Below are 25,979 nucleotides of genomic sequence, written 5' to 3' on the forward strand. Positions count from 1 at the left end.
GATCCTTTTTTTATGTACATTTGATTGGTGGATTCAAATAAAGTATTTTAAATGTGCGTGTGTATCCTGGTGAACAGCAACATTCTGCGATGCATTATGCAGCATGAACACACACCAATGTGTAAAGTTGCCATGGGAATTGAAATTAAGTACTAGGCGAAAATAACAGTCTGTCTCCAACCCATGCTGCAGAGTTCGCAATCAGCAGCCTTGGAAACTAAAACCATACACATTAATTTAGCCTAAATACATTACATGGATTTAGTGTGTGTGTGTGTGTGTGTGTGTGTGTGTGTGTGTGTGTGTGTGTGTGTGTGTGTGTGTGTGTGTGTGTGTGTTGGTTGGTTATCCAGCACAATCTCAGCAACAGCCATTTTAATTATCTCACTGCACATGAAATGAACATAATTATGCCTGATTAAATGAACACAAACACAACTGGTAACACAACACACTTCTGTGTTGTCTCTGTACTGCTGTATTTTTTGTTGCTACTTGGCTACCTGCCAAACGTTTTCGCTTTTTACTCTTAATAACAGTTTTTAAGAAGTTCACCAAGGTCTTAGTTTTGTCCTCACTACATTTTTTATTCTCCTTTTAAACCCCTGACACGTTATCTGGACATAGGTCTGCAGGACCTCCTCCGGCCGGAAAAAAAGAACGCTAAGTTACATTATGCCCTCTCATTGCAATCGCTGTACACATAATATACAGGAGAACTATCACCTTATGGTGAGGATAGCCGAGATGCAAGCTCGGCTTCAGACGCAATCGTTAGACAAGGGCAATTTAAGAGTAGGAAAGGATGACACAGCGTCTGTGCCACCAGTAAATACAGGTAGTAGCGTTAATCCCCCTGCACAGTCCCCGCAGCCGGACAACTTTCTCATGGCTTCTGGAAAGAAATGCTTTCGGTATGCTCAACCGGAGTCGCTCATTCAGACGATAGAAACTTTCAACCGGTTTTCCCCACTAAGCAGTGAGTCGGACTCAAAGCCAGAGCCTTCGCAGGTCTCTCCTCCACCCGTTAAAGAGTCTGAGACAATGGAGCCTCCCCCACCATTAGCTCAAACAAATTGAAAACCCTAGACATTGGCATCTCCATTGCTATATATTAGATTTAAAAAGAATCATCCAGCAATCATACATTGTTTACGAGGGGGCAGGGCTACCGACGTAAATTCTAATCTGAAGATGGTGCTGGCTGAGGCTAAAACTGATGAGTGTAGATGGTATCCACGTTGACACCAACAATGTTAGGATGAAACAGTCAAAGGTCACCAAGCGCAACATAACTTCAGCATGTAACTTATCTAGAAAGAATGGTTGGCATCGACACATTTTCTCTGGCCCCCTCCCAGTTATGGGGAGTGATGAGCTCTACAGCAGACTCGCACAACTCAATCGCTGGTTGAAAACAGTTTCTGCCCCTCCCAAAAGATAGAATTTGTAGAAAACTGTCCCTCTTTCCGGGACTCCCCCACAAACAGGACAAAGCCTTGCCTGCTTAATGTTAGGACTATTTAATGTTAGATCCCTCACTTCCAAGGCAGTCATAAACAAATCACTGATCATAACTTTGATGTGATTGGTCTGACTGAAACATGGCTCAAGCCTGATAAATGTACTGTGTTAAATGAGGCACCTCCTCCTGGTTACACTAGTGACCATATCCGCCACGCATCCCATTGACAACAGCAAATTTCAATCAAATTTAAAAAATGAAACTTAATTTTTGTCTTTTGAGCTTCTAGTCATGAAATCTATGCAGCATTCTCAATCACTTTTTAGAGCTACTGTTTACATGCCTTCCCTGAATTCCTATCGGACCTTGTAGTCATGGCAGATAACATTCACATTTTTGATGACTTCCATATTCACATGGAAAAGTCCACAGACCTACTCCAAAAGGCTTTTGGCGCCATCTGTCTCTCTCTCTCCGTCTCTCTGTGTCTCTCTCTCTCCATCTCTCCATCTCTCTGTGTCTCTCTCTCTCTGTCTCTCTGTGTCTCTCTCTCCGTCTCTCTGTGTCTCTCTCTCTCCGTCTCTCTGTGTCTCTCTCTCTCTGTGTCTCTCTCTCTGTGTCTCTCTCTCTCCGTCTCTCTCTCTCCGTCTCTCTCTCTCTGTCTCTCTGTGTCTCTCTCTCCCTCTGTCTCTCTGTGTCTCTCTCTCCCCGTCTCTCTGTGTATCTCTCTCCCTCTGTCTCTCTGTGTCTCTCTCTCTCTCTGTCTCTCTGTGTCTCTCTCTCCCTCTGTCTCTCTGTGTCTCTCTCTCCCTCTGTCTCTCTGTGTCTCTCTCTCCCTCTGTCTCTCTGTGTCTCTCTCTCCCTCTGTCTCTCTGTGTCTCTCTCTCCCTCTGTCTATCTGTGTCTCTCTCTCCCTCTGTCTCTCTTTTTGTCTCTCTCATCCATGAACATTTGAAGAACGATCAGGCCTTAATGGCCATGTACTCTTACAGGCTGACTACACTGCTCGCGTCGTGTGTTATTTATAAATCTATGTTATTCAATTATTTCACCCACACTGCTCGCGCGCGCCAACAAACGTCTGCGTTGCCAAGGGCTAAAATAGAAGTCAGTTCTATTTCTGACGGAGATCGCACTGCAAGTCCTGCCTCTCCCATCTCCTCATTGGTTTATAGAAGCAGGTACCCACGTGCCAAGTCCTCATTGGTTATACCCACGTGGGTGACTGAAAGACAAACGAGGTCAGTGGCGGTAATGCACCTAATTTATGAAAGTTGCCAATCGCAATATAATGTCAAGAAAAGAAAAAGCCTGGAAGGAGGAGAGATCACTAGAAACGATTAGGTTGACCGTTTTATGTGTGGATTAATTGTCAGAGTAGAGGACCTTGTGCATTTCAGGTAAAATAACAACTCAATGTTTCTATCCCAGGACAAATTAGCTAGCAACAGCAAGATGAGTGTGTTGCTTGTTTGTTTCTGTTCCTCTCTCTCCGTCTCTGTAGCTGCCCGGTATGCTGGACCAGCGCTACGGTAATCTGAGGGTTGATGGTTTTTGCGACTGCACTTGAAGAAACTTTTAAAGTTCTCAATTTTTGGACCATTTTGGATTGAGCTGTTGATGGGGCAGCATTGTTTTTAAGATGTCCACATAATGTACAGTATACTTTGGATGGCAGTACTGTTGGTTTTCTTCCGGATTCACTATGTAAATAAACACCCTTGTGGCTCCGCCATCTTTTTATTTGATAGATGTTAGGTTTTTCAGTTTAGCCTTCTGGCCTACTCTACGTCACGCACATGCACACGCACAGGTATATTATCACCTGTAGCACTGTGAAAGCCAGTAAAGCTGTCACTGCAGATAGCTCAGTGGGGCACTACGAATCGGTCTCCTTCAGTGACATCTTCATCAGAATGAAACCTCATTGGATTTGAGAAAACTGATATTCCAATGCTGATCGATCTATTTGTCTTGTTCGACATGGCAAAACAACAGGATTACTATCAGCATATACCACCAACAAAACAACATTGCACAAAGTTGCACAGACAAGTACACATTAAGGGCTTAAGACTAAATCCATTTATAACCCAAATATCTAAGGGATAAAACCCCCAAAACAAAAGCGCAAGTGTAAATTACTTTTAAAAATAAATTGCAGTATGATGTTGGCACGTGTCTCTTAGTCTACTGACCTGGCGTGGATACAGGATGCCTGGTGAAGGAGACGTTGAAGGCGGGCTCGTCACTGAGGGGCAAGGGGTACATGCGCCTACGGATGAAGAAGCCCGCTCCGCAGCAGAACAGCACCCCCATCATCAGCATCAGCCTGGCGAGAGAGAGTTAGTTCAAGGTCTTTGGATAAGCACAGATCCTGGATGCACTGTGACCTCCACTGACCAAAGTGTCTGAGGTCGTAAGGTCATACAGTAACATCCCTAACAGACACCGCTGCTGAACCAATTGGAGCCACCGATCAGCTGTGAGGGCGGGAGCAGTGGAGGGTGAATAAACGTAAACACTGTACTCCCTTTTATATTTTGCACCTTTTGCAGAAAATGCATTTTTCAATATAACTTTTTTCACTGCGACCGGCAATGAGAGTTTGCCCACCTATTTTCATTGGGATTATAGTGGGCCAGCCAGATATTTAAGTCCCAGAACAGAAAGGGGAGGGAAGGTGAAGAGCATCCCAAACAGTCCAGCAGTAATCTACTTAGACTGCACCAAAAGACCCTATGAATTACTCATTTTAGCAGTTTAGTTAGGAGCTACTATAACTTCTCAATTGAGAGAGAGGATATTGAGGCAGTGCAGATGAATTGTAAACCACGTATCACCATCAATCTTGAAGATTTAAATGACTTGTCAACGCCGCAGCCATATAGCTGATCAGACAAAACGGCAAAGCAGGAGCGTGATTCAGCAGCGGAATTATGCCTGTGATTACACCAAGTACATCACATATACCTAAAACCTCCATCTGAAAAAGGGTAAGAAGACATGATTAGGGAAAATGTGCAATTACTCGTGTGTAATATACATTTGAGGAACCTGAGTAGACGGGGCACTATACATGATATCAGGAATAGTCCATATCATCCTGCTTCCTTCCGACAGGATACCAACTCAAACTCAAGAAATTGTTCCATTAACACACAATACACAGTTGAAGTCGGAAGTTTACATACACCTTAGCCAAATACATTTAAACTCAGTTTTCACAATTCCTGACATTTAATCCCAGTAAAAATCGCCTGTCTTAGGTCAGTTAGGATCACCACTTGATTTTAAGAATGTGAAATGTCAGAATAATAGTAGAGAGAATGATTTATTTCAGCTTTTATTTCTTTCATCACATTCCCACTGGGTCAGAAGTTTACATACAAGTCAATTAGTATTTGGTAGCATTGCCTTTAAATTGTTTCACTTGGGTCAAACGTTTTGGGTAGCCTTCCATAAGCTAACCACAATAAGTTGGGTGAATGTTGGCCTATTCCTCCTGACAGAGCTGGTGTAACTGAGTCAGGTTTGAAGGCCTCCTTGCTCGCACACGTTTTTTCAGTTCTGCCCACACATTTTCTATAGGATTGAGGTCAGGGCTTTGTGATGGCCACTCCAATACCTTGACTTTGTTGTCCATAAGCCATTTTGCCACAACTTTGGAAGTATGCTTGGGGTCATTGTCCATTTGGAAGGCCCATTTGCGACCAAGCTTTAACTTCCTGACTGATGTCGTGAGATGTTGCTTCAATATATCCACATAATGCTCCTCCCTCATGATGCCATCTATTTTGTGAATTGCACCAGTCCCTCGTGCAGCAAAGCACCCCCACAACATGATGCTGCCACCCCCCGTGCTTCACGGTTGGGATGGTGTTCTTCGGCTTGCAAGCCTCCCCCTTTTCCTCCAAACATAACGATGGTCATCATGGCCAAACAGTTCTATTTTTGTTTCATCAGACCAGAGGACATTTCTCCAAAAAGTATGATCTTTGTCCCCATGTGCAGTTGCAAACCGTATTCTGGCTTTTTTATGGTGGTTTTGGAGCAGTGGCTTCTTCCTTGCTGAGCGGCCTTTCAGGTTATGTCGATATAGGACTTGTTTTACTGTGGATATTGATACTTTTGTACTTGTTTCCTCCAGCATCTTCACAAGGTCTGTTGCTGTTGTTCTGGGATTTATTTGAACTTTTCGCACCAAAGTACGTTCATCTCTAGGAGACAGAACGCGTCTCCTTCCTGAGCGGTTTGACGGCTGCGTGGTCCCATGGTGTTTATACTTGCGTACTATTGTTTGTACAGATGAACGCGTTACTTTCAGGCATTTGGAAATTGGTCTTGACTGATTTCTTTTGATTTTCCCATGATGTTAAGCAAAGAGGCACTGAGTTTGAAGGTAGGCCTTGAAATACATCCACAGGTACACCTCCAATTGCCTCAAATGATGTAAATTAGCCTATCAGAAGCTTCTAAAGACATGACATTGTTTCTGAAATGTTACTGGTGTCATGCACAAAGTAGATGTCCTAACCGATTTGCCAAAACTATAGTTTGTTAACAAGAAATTTGTAAAACGAGTTTTAATGACTCCAACCTAAGTGTTTGTACATTTCTGACTTCAACTGTATATATTGCACACACACACACACACACACACACACACACACACACACACACACACACACACACACACACACACACACACACACACACACACACATTACCAGTCAAAAGTTTAGACACACCTACTCATTCAAGGGTTTATCTTTGTTTTTACTATTTTCTACATTGTGGAATAATAGTGAAGACATCTTCTTCTTATTGGTGTCCTTTATTAGTGGTTTCTTCGCAGCAATTCAACCATGAAGGCCTGATTCATGCAGTCTAACCGTGAAAATTTCAAGAACTTTAAAAGTTTCTTCAAGTGCAGTCGCAAAAACCATCAAGCGCTATGATGAAACTGCCTCTCATGAGGACCACCACAGGAAAGGAAGACCCAGAATGACCTCTGCTGCAGAGGATAAGTTCATTAAGAGTTAACTACACCTCAGAAATTGCAGCCCAAATAAGTGCTTCACAGAGTTCAAGTAACAGACACATCTCAACATCAAACTGTTCAGAGGAGACCGCATGAATCAGGCCTTCAGGGTCAAATTGCTGCAAAGAAACCACTACTAAAGGACATCAATAATAAGAAGAGACTTCCTTGGGCCAAAAAAACACGAGCAATGGACATTAGACCGGTGGAAATCTCTCCTTTGTTCTGATGAGTTCAAATTTGAGATTTCTGGTTTCAAAAGTGGTGTCTTTGTGAGACGCAGAGTAGGTGAACAGATTATCTCTGCATGTGTGGTTCCCACCGTGAAGCAAAGGAGGAGGTGTGATGGTGCTTTGCTGGTGACATTGTCGGGTGATTTATTTAGAATTCAAGGCACACTTAACCAGCATTTTTACCACAGCATTCTGCAGCGATATGCCATTCCATCTTGTTTGCGCTTAGTGGGACTATCATTTGTTTTTCAACAGGACAATGACCCAAAACACACCTCCAGGCTGTGTAAGGGCTATTTGACCAAGAAGGAGAGTGATGGAGTGCTGCATAAGATGACCTGGCCTCTACAATCACCCAACCTCAACCCAATTGAGATGGTTTGGGATGTGTTGGAGCAAACAAGTGCTCAGCATATGTGGGAACTCCTTCAAGACTGTTAGAAAAGCATTCCTCATGAAGCTGGTTGAAAGAATGCCAAGAGTGTGCAAAGCTGTCATCAAGGCAAAGGGTGGTAACTTTGACGAATCTAAAATATATTTTGATTTGTTTAACACTCCTTTGGTTACTACATGATTCCGTATGTGTTATTTCATAGTTTTAAGATCTTCACTATTATTCTACAATGTAGAAAACAGTAAAAAATAAAGAAAACCCTTGAATGAGTAGGTGTGTCCAAACGTTTGACTGGTACTGTATAGGTATTGAGAGTCTGATGATTTAAGCACACTGATTGATGAAATAAGACAATTGACTCAAGAGGGAGCCAGAAATAATGAAAACCAGAAGAAAAAAGCTTAACCTGACCATCCTCCTCTCGCTCCTGCTGGCTTTTGCAGATTCTGCCGTTACTCTCCTGAAGTTGCCGGTATAGGCTACACGAGGAGTCGGCAACCTTTCTAGTGTGGAATGCCAATTTATCTTACAATTTATACCGATCTGCATGCCAGTTAGGGTTTTCATATGCACATTTTCGTGGCACAGTTTCATTTAATTTATAATAATGTCTTCATATGTCAAATTAGTTGTCATGTGGTTAACCTCTACGTGATCAGTGTTCCTATACCGGGACGGTTGAGCTAACATGGGCTAATGTGATACATTGTAAGTAACAAGAAAATTTCCCGGGACATAGACATGTCTTATTTGGGCAGAAAGCTTAAATTCTTGTTAATCTAACTGTACTGTTCAATTTTCAGTAGCTATTACGTTGAAACAACAAAACAATTATCACGGTTTGATACATTCACATCTGAAGGTAAATAATGTACATACATTCAGTAATCTTGCTCTGATTTGTTATCCTGAGGGTCCCAGAGATAAAAATGCAGCATAGTTTTGTTTGATAAAATCCATTTTTATATTCAAATGTAGGAACTTTGTTTGAACCCCTGCTGTCTATGGCTCCACACCCACCCCATCCGGCCATCTACAGTAGATGTGTGAAAGTTAGTGTATTAGCTAATGATCCATCATGTATGACATTCTTACAATTTTGTATTACCATATAATCTTTGTATGTTCTCCTATAGTTATGTATCAATTGACCAATTTAGCACATTTGGGCAGACTTGATACAAAATATTGTACCGTATGGGTATGTTTCACTGGATCAATCTGAAACTTTGCACACACACTGCTGCTATCTAGTGGCCAAAATCTAAATTGTGTCTAAACTGCAATTTTGTATTATGGCCTTTCTCTTGCATTTCAAAGATGATAAAAAAAACACATTTGAAAACACATGCTTTTTTGTTTGTATTATATTTTACCAGATCTAACTTCAGTGTTTCCTTTAAAATGGTATCAAGAATATGCATATCCTTGATACAGGCAGTTAGATTTGGGTATGTCATTTTAGGCAAAAATTGGGAAAAAAGGGTTAGATCTTTTCAAGTCACATAAGTTACATGGCCTCACTCTGTGTTTAACATGATTTTTTTTTAATGACTACCTCATCTCTGTACCCAAAACACATACAATGATCTGTAAGGTCCCTAAGTCGAGCACTGAATTTCAAACACCGATTCAACCACAAAGACCAGGGAGGTTTTCCAATGTCTAGCAAAGAAGGGCACCTATTGCAGACATTGAATATCCCTTTGAGCATGGTGAAGTTATGAAATACACTTTGAATGGTGTATCAATACACCCAGTCACTACAAATATAAAGGCGTCCTTTCTAATTAAGTTGCCGGAGAGGAAGGAAACCGCTCAGGGATTTTACCATGAGACCAATGGTGACTTTTTAAAACATTTAAAGAGTTTAATGGCTATAATAGGAGAGGATGGAACAGTTACAGGATGAGTCAACATTGTAGTTACTCCACAACACTAACCTAAATGACAGAGTGAAAAGAAGGAAGCCTATACATAATATATATATTTTTTTTTAAACATGCATCCTGTTAAAAATACAGTACTAGAGTAAAACTGCAAAAAATGAAATTAGCTTTGTCCTGAAACAAAAACGTTATGTTTAGGGCAAATCCAACACATCACTGAATAACACTTTTTTTTTCAAGCATGGTGGTGGCTGCATCATGTTGTGGCAAAAGCCTAGATGAGAAGCTGTTTCAGTCTGCTTTCCAACAGACACTGGGAGAGGAATTCACCATTCAGCAGGACAATAACCTAAAGCACAGGGCCAAATCTACACTGGCGTTGCTTACCAAGATGACATTGGATCTTCCTGATTGGCTAAGTTACAGTTTTGACAAACTGTTTTTACATCCATTGAGAAGGACAATTGTTCCTCAATGTATTTGAAAATCTTTCCAGCTCTCTCCCTTCTGATAACCATTCAGCATGATAGGAAAAAATGTCATGCTCTGATCCAGTGGAAACGTCATAAAATAGACCTACTTGATGCCCTTATCCCTTGTGCAAATAGCCTATAGCTGTGTCTGTCTTGAGCTCACAGGCCCTGGAAACTCTGAGGGTCCAGAATATTCTATACAATGTTGCAGGTTTTCTAGCTGGAGTTGATTCATGTTCGTTGCAGACAGGCCATGCGTAGCCAATGTGATTTATAGGATATTTATTTCAGCAGGATATTTTCTACCTGCATGCTGCATTGTTTTTATTTGTTGGCTTTATGTAGGCTATTTTTACAGAGTTGACAATGGCAACAGAAGTTACTTTTTAGGTTTGTTTCATTTTCATTTAGAATTGGATAGAATTTCGATTAAGCACATTTTTTATCCTGAACTTATTTAGGCTTGCCATAAGAAAGTGGTTGAAATGTAATACTTATTGACTCAAAAAATTTCAGCTTAAAATGTATTACTTGTGTGTAGGCCAGTGACATAAAATCTCAATGTAATCAATTTTAAATTCAGGCTGTAACACAACAGAAAAACATCAAAGGGGTTGAATACTTTCTGAAGGCAAACATTGTTTAAAAATATTGGAGTGAAACAAGCTTATAATTTGGGTTCTGATGCGGTACGACAGTTGAACTAAGCTCATGAGGCATTTATAAGTTACATTTAATGAATTCAGGGTACATTTAATGAATTCAGAAGTCCAAAAATGGATAATGCACCTGCAGATTGCCCCTTGAAATGCAATACTGCACTATATGTTTCAATAAAACCATGTGTTTCTTAACGGTGCTTACAGTTATTCTGAATGCTCTGTACGAGCCACAATCAGTGGTTTGCTGTGATTTCATTTGACGGAAGGGAATCTGAAGCATCGGCATAATCAAGAAGTATATACTGCATGTTCTTCCTGGAAGCAATAGAATCACACTCTGCTGAGCTTTCACAATACACCAGACTGAACCAAATCCACTCAGTTTGTTCTGTATTGATTACCTTTAGAGTTCTAGTTGTAGCAAGTCATGTCCCAATGAGCACAGCAAAACTCACAGCTTAGGCCTAATTGTTTAATTCATCACATTGAAGCACAAACAAGAACCCCCAACCCAAGAGATTCTTGCTCATCAAAAGATGAATACTATAAGGTCTTACAAAGAGTCAACTACAGAAATAACAATCTATACATGTCTCTGAAATGATCATTTCCACTCATGACACAGTGCACATGTCTCTTGATGCAATCATGTTGTTAAATTAGGCGGCCATTGCACCTAGTTTGTTTGGAGCTTAAATTAGGTTTGTTTGGACAGGTGTGAACACTTTATCCACACTCAGGTGTGCGCCAAACATGCACCATGGTTTGCGCAAATGAAGGTTGGTGGTGCAGTTCGCTGCAGGGGAAAACGTAGTCCAAACTAAGGAAAAGAACCAAAGGCGCACAGTATTATTGGTTGTTTGACTGAGAATTTCATGAAATGCAGCACACAGTACCATAACTTGATATCTTATGCAGATAAGGGTCTCCTCTATTCACTACACATAGCAGTTATTACAGCTGCTATTGCTGAAGTAATATGAAGATTGGGACACAAGTAATACTCACCTCCGGATCAAATATGGATTTAACGTGAGCATTTTTGTCCAATAAATAAATGACTCACATTAAAATACGTGGTATTGTTTAGGTATTTAATTTGTTTGACATTTGACAACGTGAAGCCAACCAGACCAAATGAAAAAAATACACCGTGACAAATAATCCAACTCTGATTCGAACTACTGTATAGCAAACAAACTTGTGTGAAAACACCCTTATATATAAAGTTGTTCAGTTAAAGCATATTTTAATTTTCCAACTCAAAATGAAAAAAATATTGTTGCCTGAGTGATACTCTCCCAATCAATGATTAACATTGTATGACCTCACTGGAAAATAGATTGATGTGATGTAGTTCTGGCTCACTTCACGATGTAATAATGCATTTTGAAAGGAGCATTATGGCTGCGTTTAGACAAGCAGCCCAATTCTGATCTTTTTTTTCACTTATTGGTATTTTGGCCAATCAGATCAGCTCTGAAAAATAATTGATGTAATTCATCAAAAGACCAAATTAGTGAAAAAAAGATGAGAATTGGGCTGGCTGTCTAAACGCTGCCTGGGTGTCACTTGTGTTCATTGGAAAGCTGGGTTTTCTTATCAATGGTTAATATTTTACGAATTCACTGGAAAATAGATTGAGCAACAAGGAAGTCAGATTACCTAGGAGTGGCAGGGTGTGTATGAAGACGTGAAAGCACACAACTGATAAATGTTCTGGCTCACTTCCACAGTTGATTGAAATGCAATCTGGGATTCAAATAATAACCAACCACTTTTTTGGTAAACAGCTTTCTGTAGAAATGTAATGACTCTAATAGGCTTATTCAGACAGACCTGTGGTTGCAAGGACTGACCATCCTTGATAAAAATGTGTTTTAACCACCATGCTTTGAAGCTATGGAATGTTAGTCACAATTATATTGGGGTTTTGGGGTAAGACTGTTAAACTAAAGCATTTATAAGTTATATTCTTCAAGCATAAATGGCTCTAAACCATTCATTTAAAATTAATCAAATGTATGTATTCATCTCAGATTAACCAGATGAGTATGACAGGAACAGTGTGCATTGTTATGCTACAGATGTACATTTAGGCTGGGTGTCATGTCAGTTTATCAGTGTAAATAATACAACAAGGAAACTCTGGAATTAAATTCAGATTACGTAATCTTAGTGATGTCTATCAGTTTAAAAAAACAAATCAAGGCTGGACTCAAGTGACTTCATTCGAACTGAGTTTTTTTCCTAACCTACATAACAAACCAATGAAACAGTAAATCACTAACCCAACAATATACTATAAAAGCTGTGGAGTTACTGTGGAGAGTCAACCCCATCTTGACAAGAAGCTGAGAGGAACGAAGACTTCATTTGTAAAGGTGAGTGATGCAGAGTGCTGTTCAATAGGAAGTTATTTCCATCTTAACATGTCTATTTTACATTACAAAAATATGTTTCAAACTTCCATCAATATGGATTGATGTCAGGTCTAATTCTTTGTGCGTTTTCTCCGCATCCTCTTTATCCTTCAGATGATACTGACAGCTTTTGTAGCCTGTGGCTTTCTGCTGCAATGTTCTCTTGGTATGGAACCCCCAGAGCTGATGAACATGCAGCTTTCACACCATGTCACTCACAGAATTGTGACCACAGTGGACGGTGAGTGATGTGTTCTGTCTATATGTGGTGCATTTGGCTATGCATAGCTGCATAGTTTCTCATTTTGTATTGTTGGTTTGAATAATGGCTTTCAACTACCAAAGTGATTGCTAATACTAGGGTTGCAAAGGGAGGGTATATTACTGGAATAAAATTTAAAAAATTCTCCACAATTTTGTTGTATCCAATTGGTAGTTACAGTCTTGTCTCATTGCTGCAACTCCCGTACGGACTCGGTAGAGGCGAAGGTCGAGAGCCATGCGTCCCCCGAAACACAACCCAACCAAGCCGCACTGCTTCTTGACACAATGCCCACTTAACCCGGAAGTCAGCCGCACCAATGTGTCGGAGGAAACACCGTACACCTGGCGACCATGTCAGCGTGCACTGCGCACGGCCCGCCACAGGAGTCGCTAGCTTCATGAGGTAGTCACCTGGAAGGACTCTTTAAAGGGATAGTTCAGTTTTTTGGTCAAGCTTATTTTCGAATTCCCTAGGGTATTTTTTATGCTGAATCATTTTTATATACATTTTATGGTTTAGAAATGTCCAGAATAATCTTGCTAGCATTTTTGGAAAATGTAGTAATGCTCGTGGTAACACATTGTATCAATTAGCAGTGCATTCAAAAGGACTGGGAAAGAATGAAGAACGTAAAGCTCTTTCCCCATTCTGCTGAATGCACCATTAATGAATACAAGAGGCTTTCATATTCTTCAAGAATCAACGCTAAATAATCAACAAACCTTCCTCCACAGAAGCCCAGCCAGAAACTCAAGCAAAAGCCTCTTTCAAGCTGCGGAGCTTGATCCGGCCCAATTTCGGAGAAAACAAACATCTGAAGTGGGTCAGATGGACCGGGTCCCTGCCAAGCTGGACAGTGAGCATCTATAACCAGGCAGCAAAACGCCTCGACTATATCTGCGTCCCCCTCGAGGGCTGTAACTGGTCCACTGGTCATTATAGTCCCTCCAAAGGACCATACTGCTATAACCCCTGCAAAGGGAAGGAGGACCGACGCACACAGTTTGATCTGCTAGTTAACGAGCAGAACCTTGAGCTTTTGCAATGGAGAGCATTCTCAAAGTCTATTCCAACAAACTCAATCGCACCCCATGCCAAGAACAAAGCCTATTCTGCAAAAAATCATTATGGAATAGGATCCGTTTACAAAAATATATTCTCTCTTCCTTTGAATGGCAAAGAGTTAAAATACAAAACGGACTTTGATTTGCTAACACTGAAAAAGGAGAGATACACACAGAGAATCTTCAACGTAGAGTACCATGTCGATCAACTGGTCACACTCTCCCAAGCACCGGTGGCGCTGGGAGAGTACAGTGCCACCAACAAGAACTGCCACTCAGTGAAGCAGATGGTGCAGCTAGAGGAGAGGACAGAAAGACAGAGCACCTGGCAGACTAGCACCTCCTCCTCCCTGACCATATCCACCTCCATAACAGTAGGGATACCAATAATCTCTGTTACAGCTAGTGTCGCCGTCACATCTGAGAAAACCAACACAAACGGCAATTCTGTGACTGAAACCATCAGCCACTCAATGAGTGTAGAGGTGGTTGTCCCAGCCAACCATCACTGCACGGTGAAAATGGCAGGAAAAAAGTATAAGATTAAAATCCCGTTCACCGCACGCCTGGCTAAAGAGTACACTGACGGCACTTCCCATACCACCACAGTGACGGGCGTCTACCAAGGTCTACAGGTGGGGGAAATTGCCGCAGTGGCAGAACGCTGTCAGCCTAATCCCCTTCCCCAGCCCTGTGCTCCCTAGGTAGCAGGCAGTTGATAGGGCCACTGTAACAGCAGGGCATATGCAGAGAAGCCTGTGTCTATCAAGAATGTGTGTGACAATCTTTGTGTTTTAATCTACCAACTGACAGACAATACTGTCCTCAATCAATGTATGTGTTCTTGATTAGATTGAGGATATCTTTAACATTCCTTTCTTTCTCCATTCATGTGATTACAGAACAAAGTTGATTATACTATATAGCTATATTGTATGCGCCAAAAAAAGGGAATTATACTGTATTATTTTATACTAATAAAATTGCTCAGAGAAAGAGCCTGTTTAACAGATCGTTTTTCTTACTTAACTTTTTCTCAAAAAGATAAGTCAATTATTGGCACCCTTATTTTCAATACTTTGTGCACCCTCCCCTTGCAAGGAAAATAGCACTGAGCCTTTTCCTATAATGTTTTATGAGATTGGAGAACACATTGGGAGGGATCTTAGACCATTGCTCCATACAGAACCTTTCCAGATCTTTGATATACTTCAGTCTGCACTTGACTGCCCTCTTCAATTCGATGGGATTTAAATCCGGAGACTGAATGTTGATTATGTGGTCAATTAACCATATATTTGTGGACTTTGATGTGTGCTTGGGGTCATTGTCTTGCTGAAAGATGGACTTGTGGCCAAGTTTCAGCCTCCTGGCAGAGGCAGATGCTATTGACTTAAAGGGCAGTGCAGTCAAAAACAATATTTTCACACTACGAGGTCAAAATAACACTCTGTAATTGAGAAAATGATAATGCCCTTTTAAATGTAAGAGCTATTTGAAAAAAATAAATCAAGTTGGATGGAGTTTTTGGCCCACAGCAAGGGCCCCAGGACCAGTGGATGCAAAATAGATCCATAACATCAAAGATCTTCCACCATATTTTACAGTAGGTATGAGGTACCTTTCTGCAAACGCATCTTTCATTCGATGCCAAACCCAACACTGTGTGGCCAAAGACCTCTTTTCGTCTCATATGTCCATAACACCTGGTTCATATCCAAGTGCCACTACCGTTTAGCAAGCGCCAGGCATTTACATTTGTTGGTTGCTCTCAATAAAATACTTTTTTTCTGTCAACCCTTCCAAAGAGCCTATTGTAAGAGACTTGGTAACCAAGATGCGACCAAGTTCTGTAATTTTTCTTTGCCTCCAGAACCAACTTCCTCACTGTTCGTGTGGACAAGAACAGGAAAGTTTAGCACTTTTACAGTGGTTTTAAAGTTCTCATTATTGACCTAATAGTGGTACATTTAGTTATTTTAGCTACTGTTTTATGCCCATTGCCTGATTTACTAAGGCTGACAACCATTTTTCTTTAAGTTTGTGAGTTCTTTGCCTTTCCCCATGGTGATGGATGACAAATGGATTTTACATGTGTCTTACATGTGTCTCTTTATACACTAGTGAAACTATGGAAGGCTGAGATGCTTTCAAAAAAGTAGAACGTTAATACATTTTGTTTGATTTTATGTATACGAATCTTTAGGGGTGCCAATCATTTTGATACATCTTCATAAGAATTTGTTTTGAACAATTGCATTAGTTTAAAATATCATTCAAAGAATTGTTTTGCATAGCTCAGTACTTGTATTTTATGCTGTCTTTTTTGCTTACCCTTATCAACGGTGTCAATAATGTTGGCGGTGACTATCTCTATTGTGAATACTGTAAATTGTGAATGAATCACCAGTTTTTTTAAATTATTATACAAAAATATATTAAACCATTTTAATATTGACAAAACATGTGATGTGAATTATTCCAAATAATTTGTGCAGTGCCACATTTAATATCCTACTCATTTCGCCATTTCTGTTTAAATGTAAATATACAAACATTGACATACAGTTGAAGTCGGAAGTTTACATACACCTTAGCCAAATACATTTAAACTCCGTTTTTCACAATTCCTGACATTTAATGCTAGTAAAAATCCCCTGTCTTAGGTCAGATAGGATCACAATTTTATTTTAAGAATGTGAAATGTCAGAATAATAGTATGATTTATTTCAGCTTTTATTTCTTTCATCACATTCCCAGTGGGTCAGAAGTTTACATACACTCAATTAGTATTTGGTAGCATTGCCTTTAAATTGTTTAACTTGGGTCAAACTTTTCGGGTAGCCTTCCACAAGCTTCACACAATAAGTTGGGTGAATGTTGGCCTATTCCTCCTGACAGAGCTGGTGTAACTGAGTCAGGTCTGTAGTCCTTGCTCGCACACGCTTTTTCCAGGTCTGCCCACAAATTATCTATAGGCTGGAGGTCAGGGCTTTGTGATGGCCACTCCAATACCTTGACGTTGTTGTCCTTAAGCCATTTTGCCACAACTTTGGAAGTATGCTTGGGGTCATTATACATTTGGAAGACCCATTTGCGACCAAGCTTTAACTTCCTGACCAAAGGACATTTCTCCAAAAAGTGCAGTTACAAACTGTAGTTTGGCTTTTTTATGGCGGTTTTGAAGCAGTGGCTTCTTCCTTGCTGAGCGACCTATCAGGTTATGTCGATATAGGACTTGTTTTACTGTGGATATAGATACTTTTTTACCTGTTTCCTCCAGCATCTTCACAAGGTCCTTTGCTGTTGTTCTGGGATTGATTTGCACTTTTCGCACCAAAGTACGTTCATCTCTAGGAGACAGAACGCGTCTCCTTCCTGAGCAGTATGACGGCTACGTGGTCCCATGGTGGTTATACTTGCGTATTGTTGTATGTACAAATGAATGTGGTACCTTCAGGCATTTGGAAATTGCTCCCAAGGATGAACCAGACTTGTGAAGGTCTACAATTCTTTATTTGATGTCTTGGCTGATTTCTTTTGATTTTCCCATGATGTCAAGCAAAGAGGCATTGAGTTTGAAGGTAGGCCTTGAAATACAGTCGTGGCCAAAAGTTTTGAGAATGACACAAATATTAATTTTCACAAAGTCTGCTGCCTCAGTTTGTATGATGGCAATTTGCATATACTCCAGAATGTTATGAAGATCGATCAGATGAATTGCAAATAATTGCAATTGAACTGAATCCACAAAAAACATTTCCACTGCATTTCAGCCCTGCCACAAAAGGACCAGCTGACATCATGTCAGTGATTCTCTTGTTAACACAGGTGTGAGTGTTGACAAGGACAGGGCTGAAGATCACTCTGTCATGCTGATTGAGTTTGAATAACAGACTGGAAGCTTCAAAAGGAGGGTGGTGCTTGGAATCATTGTTCTTCCTCTGTCAGCCATGGTTACCTGCAAGGAAACACGTGCCGTCATCATTGCTTTGCACAAAAAGGGCTTCACAGGCAAGGATATTGCTGCCAGTAAGATTGCACCTAAAGCGTCCAAGAAAGTCCAGCAAGCGCCAGGACCGTCTCTTAAAGTTGATTCAGCTGCGGGATCGGGGCACCACCAGTACAGAGCTTGCTCAGGAATGGCAGCAGGCAGGTGTGAGTGCATCTGCATGCACAGTGAGGCGAAGACTTTTGGAGGATGGCCTGGTGTCAAGAAGGGCAGCAAAGAAGCCACTTCTCTCCAGGAAAAACATCAGGGACAGACTGATATTCTGCAAAAGGTACAGGGATTGGACTGCTGAGGACTGGGGTAAAGTCATTTTCTCTGATGAATCCCCTTTCCGATTGTTTGGGGCATCCGGAAAAAAGCTTGTCCGGAGAAGACAAGGTGAGCGATACCATCAGTCCTGTGTCATGCCAACAGTAAAGCATCCTGAGACCATTCATGTGTGGGGTTGCTTCTCAGCCAAGGGAGTGAGCTCACTCACAATTTTGCCTAAGAACACAGCCACGAATAAAGAATGGTACCAACACATCCTCCGAGAGCAACTTCTGCCAACCATCCAGAAACAGTTTGGTGACGATTAATGCCTTTTCCAGCATGATGGAGCACCTTGCCGTAAGGCAAAAGTGATAACTAAGTGGCTCGGGGAACAAAACATCAATATTTTGGGTCCATGGCCAGGAAACTCCCCAGACGTTAATCCCATTGAGAACTTGTGCAACTCCAAGCATTGATTATCCAAGAATAGGCTGCCATCAGTCAGGATGTGGCCCAGAAGTTAATTGACAGCATGCCAGGGCGGATTGCAGAGGTCTTGAAAAAGAAGGGTCAACACTGCAAATATTAATTCTTTGCATCAACTTCATATAATTGTCAATAAAGTCCTTTTGACAATATAGTATTCCATAGTAACATCTGACAAAAATATCTAAAGACACTGAAGCAGCAAACTTTGTGGAAATTAATATTTGTGTCATTCTCAAAACTTTTGGCCATGACTGTACATCCACAGGTACACCTCCAATTGACTCAAATTATGTCAATTAGCCTATCAGAAGCTTCTAAAGCCATGACATAATTTTCTGGATTTTTCCAAGCTGTTTAATGGCACAGTCAACTTAGTGCATGTAAACGTCTGACCCACTGGAATTGTGATACAGTGAATTATAAGTGAAATGATCTGTCTGTAAATTACTAGTGTCATGCACAATGTAGATGTTCTAACCGATTTGCCAAAACTATAGTTTAACAAGAAATTTGTGGAGTGGTTGAAAAACGAGTTTTAATGACTCCAACCTAATTGTATGTAAACTTCCGACTTCAACTGTACTTATGAATGCTAGAGAGACATCCCTGACAGTGTACTGTCATTAGTGACATTGGTCAGGAGTGAAGTTTAACAAGTAACCCCTGTTCTGTTTGAGAATTGGATTCAACTTGCCACTGGCTTTATATAGTCAGCTTGCCTTGACGTGGCACTATCAGAATAAGCAACCATTATATCCACAGATCCTGCCAGTAGAGTGAACCAACCTCTCCAATCGCTCCAAACAGACAAGGTCAGGTGTCCATTAAATTGAGAGGGGGAGCGAGGACATTACCCTCCACGTGGGCCTTGAGAACCTCGCAATTGAGTTGACACCAGCCTTGACCCACAAGCTCCGTGAAAGGTAACAGAGACCAGGCAGTCGGGGATCAAAACCCTTCACCCAAGGCCGTTAGAGCACCATGAAACCATGGTTTTATTTCCATGGTGAGTAGCGGTTCCATGTTCTGTTTTCGCAGTTGGATTGCGAAAGCAAAGCAGTGATGCCACACGGCTCAACTGGAAAAACAAAGGCTGATGAAGGAGAGAATAAGTGACCCTAGACTCTTGTAACTCAAGAGGTTGTTATGGCTAATTGCACCACTAACATGCATTAATCATTGAAAAGAGAGGCCTATTTCATGCTTAATTGCATATCCCACAATAGGCGTATAAGACAATGCCTGACAGGATCGTGCCCAGTGCGCTGCATTTCTCTTTCTGGGTCCCTAACGGTTTCATGATGTCCTTGTCCTCAGCATGCCATTGTTTCGGTCATAATTATCCTACACAAGCTCTTCGCCTCAACACATCAGCTCCCCATTGACTCGAGAGCTTAACTCCAACATACTCAATGCTCAGTATTGACCAGCCTATATCGCTCCACACAGACACATTTCATCTAACCCTTACTACAAGGCTCCTTTTCTTCATTATCAGCCAAGGGCCACTTCACAAAACACCTTGTTTAGAGAGGTCACAGGGGTGATGGTCGCAGGGGATTATCTGTATGCTAACACCGTAGTCATCTCTGGAGCGGGGTATTGATTTGGCTGCCTGACCCCCTGAACCCTTGAGTTGGGGCCTTGAATACCAATAGCGACGGATGTAGCCTTGGGACTGTCATGGAGGGAAGGAGGGGAGTTAGAGGGGGAGGGCAGAGTAAATGTCGATCCATTGGAAAGGACAGCCTGGTAGGTAGGACTCACCAGAAGTACCATAGCCGCTGGATGGAGAGGGCTCGGACGCAGCAGCGCGTGCCACAGCAGTCCTCGTACGAGCGGCATCTGAAATGAGACACAAAGCAACCTTGGCGAAACACATTTCCTCTAATCACATGTAGAAACAGAGTGGAATGTGTCATTTACAGTAAACCCACACCATATCAGCAATTCTTTTCATTTCCATTCAATCTCTATTTTTGACCAGGCAGCTTCAGTGTTGAATCTTGAAATAACAGCACACCTTACAAGACATGGTTCTAAATACAGTTCATGTATTGCATTAAAAAGTGGCCACATAAGACCAACTTCCATTTCAGCAAGCCTCCAGTAGACTCCAGTATATAATTGTTAGATGCAGCAGACGCATCAGTATCTAAACTCCACGGGCCGTTGTCCACTTCTACACACAGCAACATGTAATGGAGTCACACAGCGAGGCTAGCAGCAGTCACCTCCCTCTCTCCTGATGCTACACTCCACCCAATTAGCCCGTGCTGACCGAGGCCAGCGTTTTACAATGTCCTGGCTGTCTGGGGAGCGAGCTGATGACAGTACTGTGGCCAGCGACTATGCCACAGTATCCCCTAGCTGATTGACAACAAAGGAGATAAGAGGAGGAAAGGTCACGGGTGTGAAGGCTCAGAGGGCTCAGCACGGGGACATATTTCACCATCGATTCAACAAGAGGTGTAGAGACAGCAGAGAGCCTGGTGAGTCTGGTACCTCGGGCGTAATGTGGTGACAGATTAATTCTTTGAAAATAGCATAATCGTTTCAGAATGGCTTCTTGAGCGTAGCAGTATTTAATCTGATTCTACTTTATTGTAATGAAAAGTTAAGGAATAGGTTAGAGATTTGGTGGTTTAAATTGTTTGGTATTTTTAGAATGTGCCCACTTATGTCATAATGTCAGGAGTATACGAGCAAAAGATTGTGATCCAATCGTGATCAGATCTGGCTGTGAGCACTTCTGGAGAAGGACATGAGTGTGTCAATGTTGTGAAGGCTAATGGGTCACTAAATGTGACCGCTTTTCAGACATGCCTATTTCAAAAACTAGGATAGGATACTTTTGAACACCTTGTGACCACAAAGCATTGTTGTCCAAATGATTTGTAATCGAATCTAAAAGCGTAGTTTCAATACCAGGCATAGACATGGCCTTTTGCAGCTCCCGAGTGGCGCAGCGTCTAAGGCACTGCATCTCAGTGCTAGAGGTGTCACTACAGACCCTGGTTCGATCCCGAGCTGTATCACAACCGGCCGCGATGGGGAGTCCCATAGGGTGGCGCACAATTGGCGCAGCGTCGTCTGGGTTAGGGGAGGGTTTGGCCGGGGCAGGCCATCATTGTAAATAAGAATTTGTTCTTAACTGACTTGCCTAGTTAAATAAATAAATATATATATATACACATATACATATACACACATAAACATATAAAACAAAATAATGCAGAGAGACCTGTAATCTCTCTGCAGTACTGTGGCATGAGCGCCCTTGATGTCTGACAATACCATACGTTCCATAAATAAAGTAACATTTTTCAAAACAGCTTTTGAAACTGAAGATACCAAAAAAGTACTAATTACTATCTCATATCAAATTATACATTCCGTTGCCCTTTGATGCTACCTGGCTGAAAGTAGGTGATTGGAGCTGCCAATACTGCATGTTTGAATTATTCAGTGTTCCTCAATGAAGCGATTTGGGGTGTGATTCTGTTCCAGCGCTGATGCAGTAGCCAGCTGCAAGCCTTCCAAACTCTACAAATGAGTCATGGCACCAAGCAGAACTATATCAATACTGCTCTGAAGATTCCTTTTCATCCCTGCCGAACACTCAGTGATAAATGCCTTTGTTCTTTATGTTTTCATTACGTCGCTTTTTCACTCACTCCATTCCGAGGCCAGAGACTCCTTAACTGACCTTTTCATTTCTATAACAAAGTCGAGTATCTCTTCGAAAAGACAGAATACTTTTTCGTAGTTCGTTCTCTCTCTGCGGCTCAACATTTGTCTGACCAGTCTTATCAGTTAACTTCCTCACCCTTGACTCAAAGTTTTTGTGCAATATAACTTTCTAAGTTCTAATTTCCAAAGTAGTCGCTCTGAGGTTAGGCCTTATGAAACATATCAACTATGGATATCTGATTCATACTGCAGCACATACTTCACAAAGTCCCATAGGGGTGACCAAGGAATAAATGTTTTACTGATAATGTTTCTCACAGGTTAGATGTCCAGGCTACAATGTATACAATTGAAGAATCTAAATTCCTATAGAAACAACAAATTAATTGAAATTGTGGCTGGCATGACTTAAAACCTACCTCAGTCACAAAAGGAGAATAATTTCACTGTACCGTTTACACCCTGTATCCTGTGCACTAAACTTTGATTTGACATACAGTTGAAGTCGGAAGTTGACATACAAGGCCTACCTTCAAACTCAGTGCCTCTTTGCTTGACATCATTGGAAAATCAAAAGAACTCAGCCAAGACCTCAGGAAAAAAAATTGCAGACCTCCACTAGTCTGGTTCATCATTGAGAGCAATTTCTAAACGCCTGAAGGTACCACGTTCATCTGTACAAACAATAGTACGCAAGTATAAACACCATGGGACCACGCAGCCATCATACCGCTCAGGAAGGAGACGCGTTTTGTCTCCTAGAGATGAACATACATTGGTGCGAAAAGTGCAAATCAATCCCAGAACGACAGAAAAGGACCTTGTGAAGATGCTGGAGGAAACAGATACAAAAGTATCTATATCCACATAACCTGATAGTCCGCTCAGCAAGGAAGAAACCACTGCTCCAAAACCGCCATAAAAAAAGCCAGACTACGGTTTACAACTGCACGTGGGGACAAAGATCATACTTTTTGGAGAAATGTCCTCTGGTCTGATGAAACAAAAATAGAACTGTTTGACCATAATGACCATTGTTATATTTGCAAGAAAAAGGGGGAGGCCAAGGTAAATTGGACTGGCCATCACTGACCTCAATCCTATAGAAATTTGTGGGAAGAACTGAAAAACCATGTGCGAGCAAGTTACACCAGCTTTGTCAGGAGGAATGGGCCAAAATTCACCCAACTTACTGTGGGAAGCTTGTGGAAGACTACCTGAAACATTTCACCCAAGTTAAACAATTTAAAGGCAATGCTACCAAATACTGATTAAGTGTATGTAAACTTCTGTCCCACTGGGAATGTGATGAAAGAAATAAAAGCTGAAATAAATCATTCTCTCAACTATTATTCTGACATTTCACATTCTTAAAATAAAGTGGTGATCCTAACTGACCTAAAACAGGGAATTTTTGGTAGGACTAAATGTCAGGAATTGTGAAAAACGGAGTTGAAATATATTTGGCTAAAGTGTATGTAAACTTCTGACTTCAACTATAAGTGCATCAAGGACAACATCCCCACAGTGACCTACGTACATATCCCAACCAGAAGCCATGGACAACATATGCACTGATGTAAAGGCTAGAGCTACTGCTTTCAAGGAGCCGGACACTAATCCGGATGCTTATAAGAAATCCTTCTACGGCCTCCGACGAACCTTTGAACAGGCAAAGCTTAAATACAGGACTAAGAACAAATCCTAGCACACCGGCTCTGACGCTCATCAGATATGGCAGGGCTTGCAAACTATCACGGCTTACAAAGGGAAACCCAGCCGCGAGATGCCCAGTGACGCATCACCGCTTGGTATGGAAACTGCTTGGCATCTGACCGTAAGGCGCTACAGAGGGTAGTGCATACTGCCAAGTACATACAGGACTTCTATACCAGGCGGTGTCAGAAGAAGGCCCAGAAATGGTAAAAGACTCCACTCAAGTCATAGACTGTGCTCTATGCTACCACAGGGCAAGCGGTACCGGAGCGCCAAGTCTGGGACCAAGTCTGGGACCCCCAAGCAAATAAGAATGCTGAACAGTTAATCAAATGGTTACCCTGACTATTTACATTGACCCTCTTTTTATTTGCACTGCTGCTACTCTATCTATCCTGATTGCCTAGTCACTTTCACCCAGTAAACTTTCACACTTTCACACAGTAAAGTCTACACCTGTTGTATTCGGCGCATGTGGCAAATAACATTTTATTTGATTCAACATAACACGAGAGACAATGACAGTCGGCCTCCTGGCAGTTCAGACAAATTGTTTCATACATCCTTCTCTAGCAATCAGATGAAAACATCAACGGATTCTCTAATACTGTCACCATGCTCACAAAAAGCAGCCAAAACCAAGGGGTGAGTTAATTCCCAATGACAGGCTCTGTATCCTCACACAGCCTCTGTTGTTTACAAAGCATCTGTCAGCGCTCCTCTGGGTAACAGGGCATCTGGTTCACATGAATAACTAACCTATTGGGTCACTTTAGCTTTCACTGCCTTTATAAGGTGGGGTGGGGGGGGCGCTGCCTTGTCATATTTACACAAACTTCTCTGCCCTTGTCACCTCAGTTACCACTCTCTGGTCCTGTCACCAACATCGCCTCTCTGGACCTTTCAGCCCAGTCACCCTTCTGTTATCTCCATCACCCCTCTGCCCCAGTCGCTACGTCACCGCTCTTCTGATGTCACCTCCATCACCCATCTACATCAGTGGTTTCCAAACCACTCCTCTGAGACATTTCACAATTTGGTTGTAGCCCTAAACCAGCTCACCAGATTAAAGTAGTTGAAGGGCTTGATAATTACTTGACAAGTTGAATCAGGTGTGTTAGCTCTGAAATACATGGAATGGCTGGGGTCCCCGATGAGGTTTGAAAACCCCTGACCTACTCCTCAAAGAGGTAGGCCTGGATAGTTGGTACGCTATGTAAAGCAGACCAGGGGGAAAAACACAGGATGTCGTGCCTTTGTAATGAATAAGCTTGTGGCGGACATGACATTTTGTCAACCGGTGATGGTCAAGCAAATAACTGCTGGTCTCACAGTAATTGACCGTTAATGAACATAAACACGTTTAGCATCTCCTGGCTTCCACGCATAGCCTACAAGCCACTGACGCAGACCATAGACATTTTAAAAAGTCTAATAAATCCATTTAATATAGCCTACACCATCACAATAAATCCATTATTTATCTTTGACACGTCTAAAGAGACATGATATGAAGAAAATGTAGTCTATTTCAGAAGAACATAATAGCATACTCAGACATTATGTTAGGCCCTGATCTGAATATGCCATATGGCTATGGGATACACTAGTTAATTTAGCAGACAAGATTTGCTTTGAATTCTGTGGGATTATTTTATAGTATGAAGAATAAAATTGAACATAGCTGAATAAAATAGAAAGGATAATTTCTACAAAAGATTTCAAAGGGATGCGGCTATTTTGTGTTGAGCGGTTAGCAAAGAAACAGGTCCTCCTATATGCTTAATTTAGAGTTATTTATGCAACTTTAGATATGATACATTCTACGGCTGCATGATGCGACTCTAATGATGACTTGAAAAAAATTGCATGAAAGGCATGAGCTCTGCTTAGTGTTTTTTGCGC

At 41.5% G+C, this 25,979-nt stretch overlaps 1 protein-coding gene across 1 annotated transcript in view; it reads right to left on the reverse strand.

Moving 5' to 3' along the window:
- The window catches only part of LOC129859261 (vesicular, overexpressed in cancer, prosurvival protein 1-like), a 90,601-nt gene that overhangs the window by 9,150 nt on the left and 55,472 nt on the right, over positions 1–25,979 (reverse strand). Inside the window, exons 3-4 of the mRNA XM_055928802.1 lie at positions 20,433–20,510; positions 3,664–3,797 (exon numbers count right to left, since the gene is read on the reverse strand). Of these exons, the coding sequence (XP_055784777.1) occupies positions 3,664–3,797; positions 20,433–20,510 (212 nt within the window). The remainder of the gene's footprint in view (positions 1–3,663; positions 3,798–20,432; positions 20,511–25,979) is intronic.

The sequence above is a fragment of the Salvelinus fontinalis genome, chromosome 7 (genome assembly GCF_029448725.1).
Source record: "Salvelinus fontinalis isolate EN_2023a chromosome 7, ASM2944872v1, whole genome shotgun sequence".
Classification (NCBI taxonomy): domain Eukaryota; kingdom Metazoa; phylum Chordata; class Actinopteri; order Salmoniformes; family Salmonidae; genus Salvelinus; species Salvelinus fontinalis.